General features: G+C 31.6%; 1 protein-coding gene across 3 annotated transcripts; it reads right to left on the bottom strand.

Moving 5' to 3' along the window:
• On the bottom strand, positions 1 to 16,721 carry LOC143244456 (WD repeat-containing protein 13-like). Of its 3 annotated transcripts, none has more exons than XM_076489144.1 (15): positions 16,518 to 16,701; positions 16,207 to 16,339; positions 11,673 to 11,728; positions 10,883 to 10,965; positions 10,039 to 10,093; positions 7,062 to 7,171; positions 5,929 to 6,011; positions 5,050 to 5,190; positions 3,983 to 4,149; positions 3,497 to 3,556; positions 2,172 to 2,255; positions 1,541 to 1,599; positions 1,224 to 1,343; positions 921 to 1,045; positions 1 to 445 (listed from the first exon to the last, which is right to left on the bottom strand). In XM_076489144.1, the coding sequence occupies exons 4-15, from the start codon at positions 10,936 to 10,938 to the stop codon at positions 255 to 257; spliced, it is 1,251 nt and encodes a 416-aa protein (XP_076345259.1). In that variant the 5' UTR covers positions 10,939 to 10,965; positions 11,673 to 11,728; positions 16,207 to 16,339; positions 16,518 to 16,701; the 3' UTR covers positions 1 to 254. The 3 variants fall into 3 exon arrangements, with proteins under 3 accessions (XP_076345259.1, XP_076345258.1, XP_076345257.1); XM_076489143.1 differs by having other exon boundaries at positions 16,167 to 16,339; positions 16,518 to 16,668; XM_076489142.1 differs by lacking the exon at positions 16,207 to 16,339 and having other exon boundaries at positions 16,518 to 16,721.
• Between the last annotated feature and the right edge of the window lie 5 nt (positions 16,722 to 16,726).

Raw genomic sequence — 16,726 nt, 5'->3', positions numbered from 1 at the left:
TTTTCTTTGCAAGTTTAATACACTCAAACTACAAACTGAGTAAAGCAATAAACTAAACACAAGAACTGCATTTTTACAAAATGGAGGAAAATAAAACAAGGGTTCGGCAACGCCGTTCTTGATTTTCACAGTTGTTTTGTGGAATGAATGCTTTGTGAGATATTTTGTAAGTAAAACTTTTACAAATTTATTAAATAAAGTATTACATTGCCATCAGCAACATACTATCACAATGTTATATCCATCTAAGATTACTAAAACTGTCTCTTTTCTCGTTTCCACACAATCACCATACCTTCAGCATCACTGGATGCCAGAAGACTTTCATCGTAGTTAAAACAGACGTCTAACACAGGAGCAGAGTGGCCTTGGAGTTTGTTGAGACAGGGTTTTCTCTCTCGTTCCACATCAAAGAAATATACGCACATATCTTCACTCCCAGTCACTATAAAATACACACAGTGATGTTATTCTGTCTTAAAGTAATCTTCAAGAAGTTTTGAATTAAAAACTTTGTTGTCAATTATTATCATAGGAATATGTTCATCAATAATTAGGGGTACTTGTGTTTAATTTCACGAGTTACACATACTTATATATAAGAAAATTTAAAATTATTTCTCGTATCCTTGAATCTGGAAGACCGTTTACAAGAACGATGCTCTCCACTATAGCTGTTACTAATAAACTATGCTTTAAAAGTTTCACTGTTATTTGCAAGATAGCCTAAAATATAAAGAAAATAATTCATGTTAAAGGCCCACCAGGAATTGTGTGTATTCAAGTGATTAGAAAGTTCTTGTTTAGGTCCCGAGTATCTTCAAACAATTAAAAAGTTACTTTACTACACAAAGAAACAATCAACTAATTACATCGATAGCTGCTAAAAGTCAGAATGAAGAGTTAGGAACAAGCCTTACCCACACAGGCACCCTGACGGAATGAGATGATGGGGCAGAAAGAACTTCTTATTTTGAGATGATGAGAGCGATGTTTCAGTGGGAACTTCCTTTTCAAGAGAAGGTTTCCATCGCTACGGGTAATGCTATGTCACAAAACACAAAGTGTGCACATGTGTAATCTTAAAACCTGACACCTCCTAACAGTAACATTTCTATGAACTTAAATGGTATGACTAAAATTGTTCAGGCTTGATGATACACAATGAACAACCATAGAAGAAAGTACAATAAAACTGATGGATTAACAAACTTCTTACTGACCTGAACAGCAGCAGAACACCCGCAGCACAGTTCACCAGAAGAGATGGGTCACGAGCTTCTCTGCTTACCCAGGTGCGTGCAGATAAACACGTGATTGGACTGTTTTCTGCCACTAAGATCCTGATGATGTGAAAGCAGGATTTGGTGATCATTAAAATATAATTACTTTACTATGAGGTCTCCATTATGTTATGGACACATAAAAATAGCTGTGCAGAAATCAGATTTTTAACATTGGTTTTAACTGAACATTTCCAACTGAAAATGTTAGATATAATTTTCAACTTTTGTAACAAAGAGCATCGGTTGTACCATACCTTTTAGCCTTTGTTAGACGTCCAGTTGGCAGGTCAAACAGGTATGAGACAATATATCCCTGTAAACATTGAAAATAAAGGTAAATAATCCACCAAAATACAAACATCTTCCTAAACAGCCTGAGCTGTCTTGCTTCAGGGATGTGCTGCTTTAGACTGAAAACTATCTTGTGAAACCCAAGGCTGATATGTTGCCAATAAAAAAAATTTTTAGATACGTTGTGTTCACTTGTTTACTTTGAAGATGAAGTCTCAAACTGTTTGTCAATATATTCATCAACTTAAACCATTTCCTAACTTTCATAGAGGGATAAAACACATTACACTATCAGAAATGGATAGATTACCTAAGACTTCTTTTCAACAGTAATTCTGTTTTAACTATTATCTATGTTGACCAGGAGTATTGTTACTGTAACAACATTTACTTCAATAGTATTATTACAACAGTCATGTTGATCAACAGTGTTGTTACTAACATTGTTACAACAACTCCTTTAACCAACAGTATTGTTGCTGCATCTTTTAACTAGCATAACTATTACAACACCAAACGTTACTAAGGGTAATGTCCAAACAGCAACTAATTATTTTGAGGTTATTTCAATCACAATTATAGAATGATACTTACAACTCCATCTCCAACCCACAACAGTCTGCCAGATGATTCAAACACCAAGGAATACACCTGACCAGTAATTTTACTGCTTCCACCCTGAGATAAACAGAATTAACTTTACTGAAAGTAAGTCAAAACAAAGGAAACTTCATAAACATTGAGCACTGTGTTGATAAAATCTAAAGGTATGAACATGCTGTCTATTTCCTTGTATTTATTAATATGTTTTTTTAGGCCTATAACAGAACTTGCATCATGGTAGAAAAAGCTGCTAATTTAATGCTTCCATACCAAAGAATATACATCACTGTTGAGGTAAATTCAGATAATTTTTCTAAATTTTCTGGCAGTGTTCTGCATATTGTTAGTTGAGATTTTTGTAACTTTGGTGTATAAAGTTCAAAACCTGGAACTAATATTCTTGTTCAGACAAAAGTTACATATCATAACTTTCCCACAGAGCTCATACTTGCTTGATCCTCTTTCTGTGTCATGTGAGGTTTCACTCATTTTGAGGAGTTGTATTAGTTAGTATAAATTTAGGGATCAGCTCCTTTAAATACACATATGGGACTTATTGTTAACATAGGTAATCTAGGATTGTGGGTACCACACTAGGCCTTTTTTTCTGACTTGAAAGTATTGTATCATTAACAATCCTTCCCTCTTGTATTAATGTACTTTCTCCAGCTATAGCAACCTAAAGCTTCCAAATACAGATTATTAAAATTGGAAATTCAGATAAAGCTTCATTTACGTTTTGTTTGGTGTACAATTATTCATTCATTCGTGTTTACTTATTTTCTGTTAGAAACTAGTCGAGTTACATACAACACCAATGTGAAACCAAAACTATAAACCTTTATTTTCCAAACATGTTAAAAAAATAACATTTTAAAACAATTCAGTTCTTCTTTACATTTGTTTGTTTGTCAGTAAAACAAAAATACCTTCAAAACAAAGAGCTAACAAAAAGAGGAATTACACTATATGTAACAGTGCACTAGATACTGTGTACAGAAATTAAAACATTAAAAAACTATTAACTTATGCAGTTCTACAACAGCACATAACAGATTCTATAAATAGGTTTACATCTACTGATCACAAGCTTTTCTATAAATTAGTCCTAAACTTCAGACAAATTCCGGTTGATACATTTACATCTACTGATCACAAACTTTTTTATAAATTAATCCTAACCTTCAGACAAATTCTGGATGATACAGTTACATCTACTGATCACAAACTTTTCTATTAGTCCTAACCTTCAGACAAATTCCAGTTGATACATTTACATCTACTGATCACAAACCTTTCTATAAATTAGTCCTAACCTTTAGATAAATTCCAGTTGATATATTCAAAACCTGAACAAGTCCTCTGCTGTTTCCAGTCTAGTAAGGTGGTTAAAGTTCTTAAGGTTTACTGTTTTAGAGAAATCAAACATTCAATTAACTTCCATATTTTCTTAAATGTTAAAACATATTTTCAAGTAAAAAAAAATCAGTTTGAATTCAAATTTTTGAAATAAAATTTACAAGAGTTACTCTAGCAATGTCTCTTAAAGATTACAGTAGAAACGATTTTGTAAGAGCTTTACTTTACAGACATAAAACTAGTACCTAAGTTTAATTCTCTCCAGGGTACATTGCACCTATTAAGTAAAACATATAGCTTAGAGACAAAAAAAACATCTTTGTTGCATACTGTGAAAAACGAGTCAAAATACAACATTTAGACACTGTATAAGTGAACAAATAATGTGACTAAAATTTTATGTACAAACTAATTTAATAGGTTTAAGTATTTCTAAAGGATACAACCATCATGTTGTTGTTTAGTGGTTGAAAAGTGCACGAATGGACAGGTGCTCCTAACGGGTCTCGAACGATCCTGACACAAGAACCCGATGCTGCATCCCACAGTCTGACCGTTCCATCAAGGGAACAAGACACCAGTAAGTCATTTGACACAGACCACTCAAATCCTAATCAAAAAATCTCAAAATCAAAGACAAACAAATATAAAAACAATTAGCATGTATTGTAATACTGACTTACAGTATGTTGCTCTACATTTGTTAAATATGCACTCTTAAAAATAACATATTATATTTAATCTGCAGACACGTAATCTATTATACTTAAATATAATCAGATGCTTCCATCAGTAATGTTGTCTTTTCAGTTTTTAGAGTTCATGTTCATCACATCATTGCTTTAGACTAAGTTTGATATAAGATTAACATCAAATCAAATATATAATTAAAATGAAATATTTCATACTTTCATATTTCTTCACAAAATTAAGTCAAAGCATGTAGTTTTTTCTTTTGTTTTGAGTGGAAGCCATTGAAAGCTTTATTGAACTTCTGTAACTAAGAAGTGCTCCATTTGAATTATTTATTTGATTTTAAACATTACACAAATACTGACACATAGATCAATGAATACGACTTAATCAGTATTGTCGAGAAAACCCACTTGTAGAGAAATATATATGCAAAAACAGCTTGTTTCGGTTGAGAAAATATTTTATACCTACATTAAATATAATAAAATAAAATTATATATTCAAACATCTAACACCGCCCTCTACATTCCAACACTCAGTTACACAACCCCTTCCAAACATGTGGTCAGTTTCCGGTCAGTTACCTCTTTCTTTCTTTGTGAACCTGACGATGACCAAAGAAGGTCGAAATGTTGTTCGATCTTCTACGTAAAATATTTTCTCAACCCAAATGAGCCGTTTTTGCATATATAATGAATACGACTTGTTCAAATGCCTTGGACATTCATTTACTAGCCCTCCGTGTCCACTTCCACTTTAAAGTCTTTAGTTTACAACACTACAACTTCTACTGACATCGTACATATTTTCTTACCAGTCACGCCATCTGTGTGGCCTTTGAGAAGATAAACAACAGTAGCTGGGGGTGGAGTCAACTGACAAATTGACAGGTTCCCATCCAATGAAGAGCAGGCTAAAAGAGATTTGTCATTGTTGGCAAATTTAACTGCTGTCACTGAAAGTAGATGAAAAAAAATATCCAAAGTAATAAATAAACAATAAACATACCTCATCTTTCCCAATAATACAAATATCTCAAAAATTAGAATTTAATCAGAAAATCTTGAAAATAAATTGAATTAAAGAAGATATATTTGTAAGAGAAATAATGGTTTGTATATTTTCAAACTCAAACGATAAACTTGAAATTAAATCTTAAAGTACCTTTAACTGAGTGGGAACTACATTCTGCTCGTTACAGTGTAATGTTGCTTTTGATTTGGTAACACTTCGGTCTTTGTTTAAATCTCAGGGGCAACTAAACAGTATTTTTCACAACCTGTTACTACCTCTGACCAAGTAGCACATTTTGACGTGTTGTTTTACATTTAAGATATAACATCCTTCAGATTCTACTGATACTTTTGACTTAGTAACATGTTCTTTTGTGTTTGTTTGTTTTTTGTAAATGTAACAGCTTTATTTATATTAACAACAAACAGATACTGCAATTACAGTAAAGCCTAAACACATACAATTAATGACTGTCTGGCCATAACACCAATCACATAATTTTCTTTTCTCATAAGGTTACATAAACCATTTTTCATACCATCAGATGATAACTGAAACGCTACAATATTCTTTATTTCTTTAAGACGAGTGTGCTGTAACATAAATGTCGAGGTCAAGCATGAATGCAGGGTGACTGAAATGTATTTATTACATTTTCTGAGATTAAAATCAATCTCACCTGCATCGTGATGTTGGTCAAATATATGGTGAACGCCAGCAAATGCATAATTTTCTGATATTGAAGTACCTCCTACCATGGCCCTTGAAAATATCAAAACAGTAATCAAATTTTTCTATAGGTTAACAGAAATTCTAAAATGTAAAAAAAAAACTATTAGAGAATAATTGACATTTCAAACATTGACCAGTGGTTACATCATTACACCCATATTAAGAAAAAACATACATACAAACACGATGTATCTACAGCCTTCACTAATACTGATTGTTATGTAAGTAGTACTTTTCAGAGACAATAAACGTTATAGATTGATATTAAAACTAACCACAATAATATCAAACTCTCCTACTTTATATCTATTATAATGTACTTCCAGTCTTGATCAATATTCACTTTAATATAATTAGTCTTCCACTCAATACTACTACTGTACACCATGTAACTAAAGTTTCCCACTCAATACTACTACTGTACACCATGTAACTAAAGTTTCCCACTCAATACTACTACTGTACACCATGTAACTAAAGTTTCCCACTCAACACTTTAAAAACACTCCTTGCAGTTTGAAACTACTGAAATCGTAAGGTGGACATCAGCTTCAAGTTGGTTGGTGAAAAGGAACTCTGGGAATAGTTGTACATAGTTGCTAATAGTTGTACTGACTTTTATAAATAAAGAGACACTAAGTTAAATAGTCTGTATTCATATTAGTTCTAACATGTAAAATGCAGTTCAACCACTTGGGGTTGATAATGATAATGCCAGTAAACAAGTGACCATAGAGCTGCAAATAAACATATGTGACACCCAGTTTTCAGGTCGGTAGTTATAGGCATGGGTTCGTCTTACAGTGATCCAATTTAAATTTAAAGACATTCAATGGTTATCAAATTTTATATCTGAATCAGATATGATCACGTTTACAAGTTATAACTTATCAATGCAAGTGCAGAAGTGGCCTAAATAGTGCTACCAAGCTAGAAATAATTCAGTTACTGTCTGTGGTTCCAAAGATATCATTTAACCAACCAATGGAGTCCTGAGATGATGAAGTAACTTCTTTAAAACATATGCTACATTTTTTGTCTGTATGTCATAAAAAAAAATCACTCCCATTTTCAAATTACTTGCTGGCCTCAGCAGCATAAGTTGGAACTAGTCCTTCTTCAGTCACATGATCAGGGAGTTTGTGTTGTCCTTTCCTCCCTTCTCCTCGGCCATCTAGGGATTCAGATTTCTTCAAAAACAAACAATAAGAAACATAAATGTCATTGTTCTATTTAATTAAATAATATAGGAACTTTTAAACAAGGTTCTTAATTACTTATTGTACAAAATGTCTTTGTAAATCAAAATAAGTTTTGATTATTATTATTATTGGCACGATACCAGTCTTATATTTATTAAATAATAGGTTAGGGTTTTTAAATTAGAATATTAATAAGAGAGCATTTGAATATCTAAAATTAAGATATCAACTGTAGATGAATCTTTCTAAAACTGGCAGTGTTTTAGTTTACAGAGAACATTCTATGAACTGTTTTATTGTAAAAAGTATCAAAGAGTGTTGTCTTCAGTAAAAATCACAATTCATTTCTTCTGTGACACTTATATCTACTGTTATTGTTAACTCTTCAATGTGATCTTCCTTCTAATGAAAGTACACACTGTATCTCCGAATGGCTGGTGCACCATGTTAACCTGAAGATGACCTAAGAAGGTTGAAACGTTGTTCTCTACTTTATTTTAATTAAAGTTTTAATACCAATACCAGCCATCTTGAAATACATTTTTATTTCAATTTTTATTTATGTGGGTTTCTCGTCATCATGAAAGTACACACTGGGTGTGACACTCTTTATGTACACTGGTACTGTCACGTTTCCAAGGCGTGTGTGTTTTCTTATAGCAAAGTCTCATCGAGCTATTTGCTGAGCCCACCGAAGGGAATTGAACTACTGATTAGACTTACAGCTGTACTAGCAAGGGGCTTCCAAGGTGTTTCCCCTTCTAAAGAAAGTATGCTTTGTCTCTTCTGTATACTGGTATTGTCATTTTTTTAAGGTATTCTTTCTTCAGTATAGAAATCATCAGTGTACAGTTAAAAAATATAAAATCCTCTGAACTAACTGCAATGGTAATCAAAAGGTTCCAAATTACTTATTTTATCAATTTTAACTGTTAATCTTTTAACTTCTGTTTGCTTTTATGATTTTATTTAGGGACTGTAATCCTTGTATTAAAATATCATGAATTATTAGACTTCCAAGCATGAATAATACAAAGAGAATGTGAGCATACACTGAGACATGGTTTACTTGTGAAATTTCTGATGTGTTTCATTTTACTATAGATTTGATAGGCTAAGCTGACAATTTTATAATTTTTACATTTAGTTACATTTCTTTAAAAGATATAACATATGTACATATAACGATGAATGAAAAATAACCATTTATAGTGGTTACTGTACCGTCAAACTAGTTTGAACTTTTGTGCAAATGTGAATCCATTTTTCCCTAAACCTCATCAAGTCTCACAGATTTGGGTGTAAAAAAAAAAGATGAATGTGCCTTACAAGTATGCATTTTGGAACATAAACAAATGTATCAGTCACTGGAACAGAATGTTTCAAAACTACAATAATTTATCCAACTTTCTAAGGAAGCTATAAACAGATTACAAATTCTGTTAGCTATTCGCAGAAGCAATACAATGGTCATATAACAAGAAGTTTCAATCAAGAGAAAAGAATCTATTCATAAGAATAATTATTAGCTTGATGTAAAGAACCTGTTCCTTCTATTGGTTAGAAATATGTCCATCATACACCTAAAGTTTGTTTAAAATTAAGCACAAAGCTACACAATGGTCTGTGCTTTGCCCACTGCAAGTATTGAAACCCAGTTTTTAGCAGTTTGAGTCCACAGACTGTGCCACTGGAGGACCACATCTAAAGTTGGTTAACAAACAATCTTTAAAGTTAAAAATGGAGTAGAAATGGCTTCTCTGGTGGATTCGACAAAATTACTGATATACTAGCAAACTTAGAAGGTAGTATGTTTCTAATTCATTGGAAACTGCAGCAACCTGGTTCTAAAGTTAAAGAATTCAGACAAACCACATTACACAGGAAAATGATAGTTACAATTGTTTTTAAATATTTCTTTGTAAAATTAAGACATTAAATCTTAGTTCATAAAACATTTGAATTATAACCTACCTTTTCATGCTAAATTTATTGACATATATTGATAATAAAGTTATTTAACTGAATTTTTAGTGTAACACTGTTAAATATCATGATATGAATAGTAGTACCACACCTGGATGTGAAGGGTTATAGGATATCATGATTTAGACACCAAAAACATCCTTAAATGTCAAACCTGATGAGATGAAACATGATATTCCTGTCACGGGTGATTGGGTGAAATGCAGTAAACATTCACATGGTACTAAAAGGCAGCCAATAAAGCAGATATGCAACCAGAAATGGACAATTAATAAACAAATAAGGAGTGGGAAGAAACAAAAAACAGCAGCAGCAATGACAAATAACTGAAGAGGACTACCACAAGAATGTGCTAGTAAGCAGGCAACACAAGATAAGAAGTCTACTACTCTTGTATAGGACCAGGCAGTGGTCACTTGTGGAGGCAATAATCATTGTCTCCACAATGGTTTCAAAGGCTAGGAGCCTAACAATGAACAAGAGGTAACGAAATTACCTTCTCCTAACAGTTGAAAAGCCAGAGGTAAACAACAGGGTTGAGCAATTCTGCTATACCTACTTCTACCTTGGTCAATCAGAAGGACTGTAAAATGGAAGCTAAATAGGATGAAGAGGTCTGAAAAGCAGAAGAAACTGATGGAATAACAACAATACATGACATCTGACGTACATTTAATTAATTATGACAAAAGAAAAATAATGAAAGACAAAGTAGAACAAATATATGCATCTTAGATGTTTCTACATAAATTAAGTCATAAAATTAATTGTAATGAAACAGAAGTATGCAATATTTATTTGCACTTAATAAATTGTGTAAGAAATTAGTGATAATTTCTCTTGTTCATAACCAAGAAAAAACAAACTACCTCCAATGTTGCTCTACTGCTGCTCCGAGCCCCAAGACTACGGCTCCGAATACTCCTACACATGAAAATGCATACACATGTTAAACCTGATGATAACTTAAATCTTTATGTACACTTCTTTATCTTTATTCGGACTTGAGACTTATTAAACATGTTATAAATATTATTGACAATTAAAACAGTTACCACTGCCAATTCTACTCTGAGTTTGTCATTTTTTGTACTCTAAACTGATAGTTCTCTAAAATACATAAAAGTGAACAAGGTAAAAATTTATAATGATAAATAGTTATTAATCATTTTAATAATTTTCTTACAATTCACAGCTCCCAATGAGATGATAAATTTTTGGGTATATAAATGTCCTTTATTATTTGACAGCAGATCTGTTACCCCCTTTCTTTAAACCTGCTGTCTGTTTAGACCAGCTACAACTGGTAGAAGTATTAATACTCAAGTTCTCATTAAATCATTTGAATTACATAGGCACATTTAACCTGAGCAAATACTTGAAGTGTTACAAAATGTATATTAGTAAATGCAGACCATAAAATAATTTATTACTGTTCAGTAAAAAACTAAACTTTAAAGACAAATTGTTGTTCACTGAGAAAGATTTCTCAAAACATACAAGTCTTTATACACTATATACATGTAACCATCCAGGATCTCATGTACTTAAAATTCACATCAAATATTTTCAGTTTTTATTTTAGCAATTACTTCAGAACTCTTGACTTCATTTTAATCTGAAATCTATTATATGAACTGATTAAAATATCTAACATTTTAAACAGTATAGGGCTATAGAAGGAGCAGATAAATTGGATGATTTAAGACTTACGTTTGATCGACAGTCACTCCATACCTCTGAGCCAGAAGTTGACAACGGAGTCTCATGTATTGTTTACGAATGAAAGGATTACGCTATAACAAATATCATGCATAAGTAGATGATTAAATTCACTTTTAGCAAACATTTTTAACACAAGTTCCTTTTCTTTTAATGCATTAAACACAGAAACATTTATTGCAAAATAATATATGTATATTCAAACATTTTCAGAGACAATTGCAAGTTTTTGTGTTCTAAAACTGAAACACCTCTAACAAAAACTATTACAAGACTCGTTACAAAAACTACACCAGTTCCTAAAATTCTCATACTACGTACAAGTCCATTTGCTCTATACACGACTAATTTTCTGGGTTAAGATAAAAAAAACTTTGAGAGTTTCAAGCTAATTTTCAATTCATAGAGAAATACTCAGTAATCTAAAGTTACACCTGAAGAGTTATTCAAAAGAAAGATACATATTGGCATGAAAATATTTAAACAGGGTCATAAAAAATATGATACTCTATTTCACAATGACTTCAATTTTAAGATTCATCCACAGTCTGCACAGGGTTCAGTTTAAGGACTGGGACAACAGCATATAGATTCATACCTGACCACTTGTGTATGCAGTTGTTGCTTTTCTCACATAGAGTTATTATTTTTTCTGTAAAATAAACTTAGCAAAAATATTCTTATATACAAATATCTAATGAATGCAGATGTGTCACATTAGGCTCTGTAGGAATATGTTGCACTTTCCTGATAATAACATGAACCAAAACTGTAATATTACCTCTTCTTTAGCATTTTCTCTCAGCAGTTGACTGCGTCGTCTAATGTACTGAGTTCCTACGAAAAACAAATCATAAAAAGTTCTGCTCTTCAAATGGCTCACTGATTAATTTGACACAATACAAATATTAGTAGGTTAATACTTTTAACCACCTTATCAATTTAAGTTACAAAACTTCAAATAATGCTCACACACAAAAAAAATTAAAATTTCATATCAAGATCAAATATTCTATTTCATTCTAGTTGAACTGCTAGTGAACAAATTAATAAATATCTTTTCATGTGAAATATAATGTTCAAAATGAAGGAAGAAGTGAAACTATGAACCAAGCAAACATTTACATTCCATTTAGCAACTAATGGAGAAAAAGGTCTACAAGGCAAAAATTCTGTTCAATCTAAAATTTTTTAAACATATATTGTGTTTAGTTTATTTCAGAAATAATAATAATAATAACCATAAAAATGACTAAATAATTACTTTTAATCTTGCTTACAAGCCATACCTAAATATGTTATATTTCACCTTACACTAAGCATTTGCATTATACTTTCAGTCACTCCCTTTTCCCACTTGAGTTTGAGAACTACATTATTAGGCAAAGTGTACATAGCGTCCCATTACTCAAGCAAGACAATGTCCGTCATCTGTATCCAAAGAGTACAACTTACTTGAAACACAGCAGGATTAAATCTTTGTACAGCCCTTTTACTATTGATCTACATGTCATACAGTTTGTTCTCAAATAGACATTCTTACATGTAAAACACCATGTGCTTCAGCTGATACATCCAACATCAATGACTGTAAGAAATTTTCATATGACTCAGGAAAATCCACTGCCTCATCATCCACTTCAGTCTTTTTCCACATCAACCTAAGTCACTCTGAACCTTCAGACCGTACAGTCTGTTGCAGACATAAAATGTCTGTTTATGCAGGATAGACAATACTTTCTGCCTATGTGACATCTATAGTACTAGGCTGTAGAAAGAATGGCAATATTCTGTATAACAAATAGGTTTATCCTTTAGGTCCACACTTAACATGGCAGGCAGCATGTCTATATTCCCTTGCCATAATGTCTTGTTAACATTACTTTGATATAAGCCTTATACACCATTCAGTTAGCAACACAGAAAAACATTACTGGTACTATAAAAATATACATTCCAATAAGTAATAGAATTTTTTGTGTGTAAACAAATGACTGGTTCTACTAAATAAGTTGAACTTTGATTGGCTTATACGTAGGGTGTGCCATAAAAGGATACAAATTCAAGAACTCTGAATATAAAATTATAAAAACACTGTCAAAAAGTGGATCTTTCTTCATTACAGTTAAATTGAAGAATTAGGGTGTACAATATGTATAAGACAGAATTATTCAGTGATAATGTCTACATATTGTTTATCAGTATAGCAGAAATAAAAGGTTTAAACATTTATAAATGTGGCCAAGACAGATATTGAGACTTTAACTTATACAATAATTTTATTACAAAATCACTTATTTTACCTTTTATTATTCATTGCAACTCATAATTACAAACAATTAACAGTGCTATCATAGCATGCACTCTACAAGAATATTCATACTATCATCTTCAATTTAACTTTATATGCAACTGACATCAGTAATTATAAGTGACACTTTCCAAGTAATAAAGTATAAAACACTTACATAATGCCTTGGAGCAAATATAATCACAATAATACAAGTTCCAACAACCAAACCTAGTAAAATTACAAGCTACATTTACAGTACTCCTTTGGAATGCACAACTTATTAAATTATTATTATTTGCTGAACAAAAACAGATAAATATAAATAATTTATTAAGAAATTATGTTTTAATGAATCATTAAAATGGTGATAATAGTACCTGTGTAGACCACACACTATAGTGTAAATATTTTTGTAGACTACATGCTATAGTAGCATCCAACTGATTGAAGGCCGAAGCTGTTTAAAGATTGCATTCACAAAAACAAAATTAGATGAAAAGTAGTAAAAATTATGTTAAACATAAACAAACATACTACACAAACAAGTCCTAGATACAAAATAATTCACATGGGAAAAATAAAAATGTAACAAGAGTTACATCCTGTGGTAGTTCTATGTCAGGAAAACATCTTCCACAGTAAATATTGCTTGGTCTTCTCTTATGTACCCCTGTCCTTCATGTATATTAGAATCCATGTGCTTTTGAAGCTATCACAAAACGTATTAGATCTCATTTAAATATACAAATATACCATATAAAAAGGTCTCTCAAGGGGCACCTTAATGTACTCTCATATCATCTAATTTATGTTTGACAGTCTACCTGTTTAACATTAAATATGTTCCTGGCATTTAAAAAAATGTTGATGTAATTTTATGTACGAAACTAAACAATGGGCTGTCTATGCATGTTTCAACTGTGGCTACCAAGCCATGTTTCTTTAGGGTTATGAACCCTCAAACTTATTCTGAGTCAATGATGAATGGGGTGGGAGAGATTAATTAAAAATCTTGTATTCAACAACTAGTAACAGTAACTTTGGATTTGACCACCAATGTTTTTAAATCGTGTCAAAATAATAAATACTTATTGTCAACCTTAATTTGTTGTTTAATACATGAAAATGTTTACACAACACTGTCAAGCAGTTTTTAAATAAAATATCCTGAAACTTATATAAAATGGAGCAAAGAAGACCTAAAAGATAATAGAAATATTTATATATTTTATCATGGATTCATAAAACCAATTGCATATCCACTACACAAATAAATTTATTAAAGTCCTGTCCTGGCACAACTTTAACACAGAGAGAACTTACACACGATAATGTTACTTTTCTAATACTTAACAGAATGGTTGGCTTACAGAATATTTCTTTTCAACTGTGGAAGAGAAGCTGAAACAATGAAGAAAGTTAACACAACACTGGGTGAGTACTTTAGAGATTAGAGGTAGATGTAGGAAAAATGAATATTTATATAATGGCTGAAGGAAAGTTGTAAAAGAAACCTAGACAGGCCAAATGGATTAACTTGCTATCTTTTGGACTTTAAATGAAATAAATGTACATTACTTTATATACATGGAATAACATGATAAACCTTTCACAACACTGTGAATATTTATATAATGACTGAAGGAAAGTTGTAAAAGAAACCTAGACAGGCCAAATGGATTAACTTGCTATCCTTTGAACTTTAAATGAAATAAATGTACATTACTTTATATACATGAAATCACATGATAAACCTTTCAGTGTTTAAGGATCTATTATACTTTTCACAACTACCCAAATGGGTGATTACATTAATGAATTTGTCCTCAACAAACACAGTAATACTTTGAAATTGAGACATGCATGAGGACTTTTTTAATACATCATTTTAACATCTAAACCCAAGCAGATTTGAGACAGCATCTACTTAATACTTTTAAACACAGAAAAGGGGTATTTATTGGGGTGTTATCTTAACCCATTTATCAAACTAATGGGTCAAAAATGGGAGATCTCTTGAATCATGTAACCACTGTTATATAACAAATTATGACACAATTTTTAAAAAGTCTAAACATTCACAATAAATGTCACATACATCCTCATAGAATGGGTATAATTTTTGTTTCACAGTTTTTTGACTACAGAGAACAGCTTTCAACCAAGTATAAAAATAAGTTCTGATAACACAGAATGTCCAATATTTTACCTTTACTATCCAATATGTCAGGTAAATTAGCAAGGTTTATAAATGAATATGATTCATTAAGCCAGCCAGTAACAGTGGACAATGTTTTATTTCAAGTCTTGTCTTTAGACCAGCTGCAGAAAATATGTTCCATCTTTTCATTGTCAAATAATCTAGAAATGCTGTAGTTTCAAGAATGCTTGGATGGGAGGTCAAGGACCCCCATATGGCTCAATCCACTGTGGAATACCATATAGTCATTAAAGTCAACAGACAGCACAAACTATTGTTATAATTCAATGACTTACCAAACTCCCGAAGAATAAAAGCTGGTAAGATTCACTATAAACGTGTATAAACCCAAGGGAATTGCTCATTATAGACTGTTTGAAGACTACACTAATATTTTAGTGAACTCTGACACAGTAGTTCATTTGAAAAATTGTAAGTACAAATTTTACTGCGTATAATTTGATGCACCAATGACATTATTAGCATTTAATGTCAAAGCATTTCACATGGTAAAATACAGTAAATAAAACATATCAAAACTACACACTCATGTGTGTGTTAAAACGTAAATGACAAACAACGGTTAGACTTAATATACTGTAATAATATTAAAAATATTCATTATGGTTTATTAAATTGGAAATCGGTTAATTGTAAAGAGAAAAAGACGATTTTAAATGATTTACATTGTTAAGCCAACGAATGCAGCCTGTGTGTTATAGCACGATTTAATTGCTTTTAAACACTGATTGTTCTAAAAACTACATAATTACTATGCTTACCTCGATCAATATAGGTTCAACTCCAAAAAACAAGAGTTACCTTAATTGATGAGCCAAGCATTAGAGATCCCAGCGATAGGTTTCACAGAAAAACTTTAACCGTGTTAATCTCTAAACTGTTGTTTCAATCACGTCATCGATGGTTGCACTTCCGACACACCGATAATTTCGTACTGATGAATAAAAATTTAACCAAAAAATTAAAAAAAAATATCTTACACATATTACTTATGATTTATATCGTTCATGAATCATTTAATACTATCAGTATCGTCAATGACTCACGAGATACAGTTCGTAAAAGTAGGCGTAATTACAATTTATACTAGCCTACTACAGAAATAAACTTACTAAAATTTGGATTATTTGGAGCTCTGTAATTATTGTATCTTGCATCTAAAGCAAGCACTTGCTGCCAAACTGCTGTCATTATGTTCTTTTCTTTCAGGAAAAGGTATCAAACGATATAAATATACCAAGCTAAAGCCTACTTCAGACAAACTAAATTCCAAATTCACTAAACACGCATGTATTAGTCAATCCTAACCCTAGGTGGCGCT

Source organism: Tachypleus tridentatus, chromosome 2 (genome assembly GCF_004210375.1).
Source record: "Tachypleus tridentatus isolate NWPU-2018 chromosome 2, ASM421037v1, whole genome shotgun sequence".
Taxonomy (NCBI): Eukaryota; Metazoa; Arthropoda; class Merostomata; order Xiphosura; family Limulidae; genus Tachypleus; species Tachypleus tridentatus.
Note: the sequence above shows the minus strand (reverse complement) of the source record. Positions and strands in the feature narration are given on the sequence as shown.

What these genes read in the sequence shown, in the direction of transcription:
- LOC143244456 (XM_076489142.1), bottom strand. Translation starts at nt 16,596, where the DNA reads ATGACAGCAGTTTGGCAGCAAGTGCTTGCTTTAGATGCAAGATACAAT. An exon ending in GGAGTGACTGTCGATCAAAC is followed by an intron (nt 10,094 to 10,882) that starts GTAAGTCTTAAA and finishes TTTCATGTGTAG; the next exon opens with GAGTATTCGGAGCCGTAGTC. An exon ending in TGACCAACATCACGATGCAG is followed by an intron (nt 5,191 to 5,928) that starts GTGAGATTGATT and finishes ATCTACTTTCAG; the next exon opens with TGACAGCAGTTAAATTTGCC.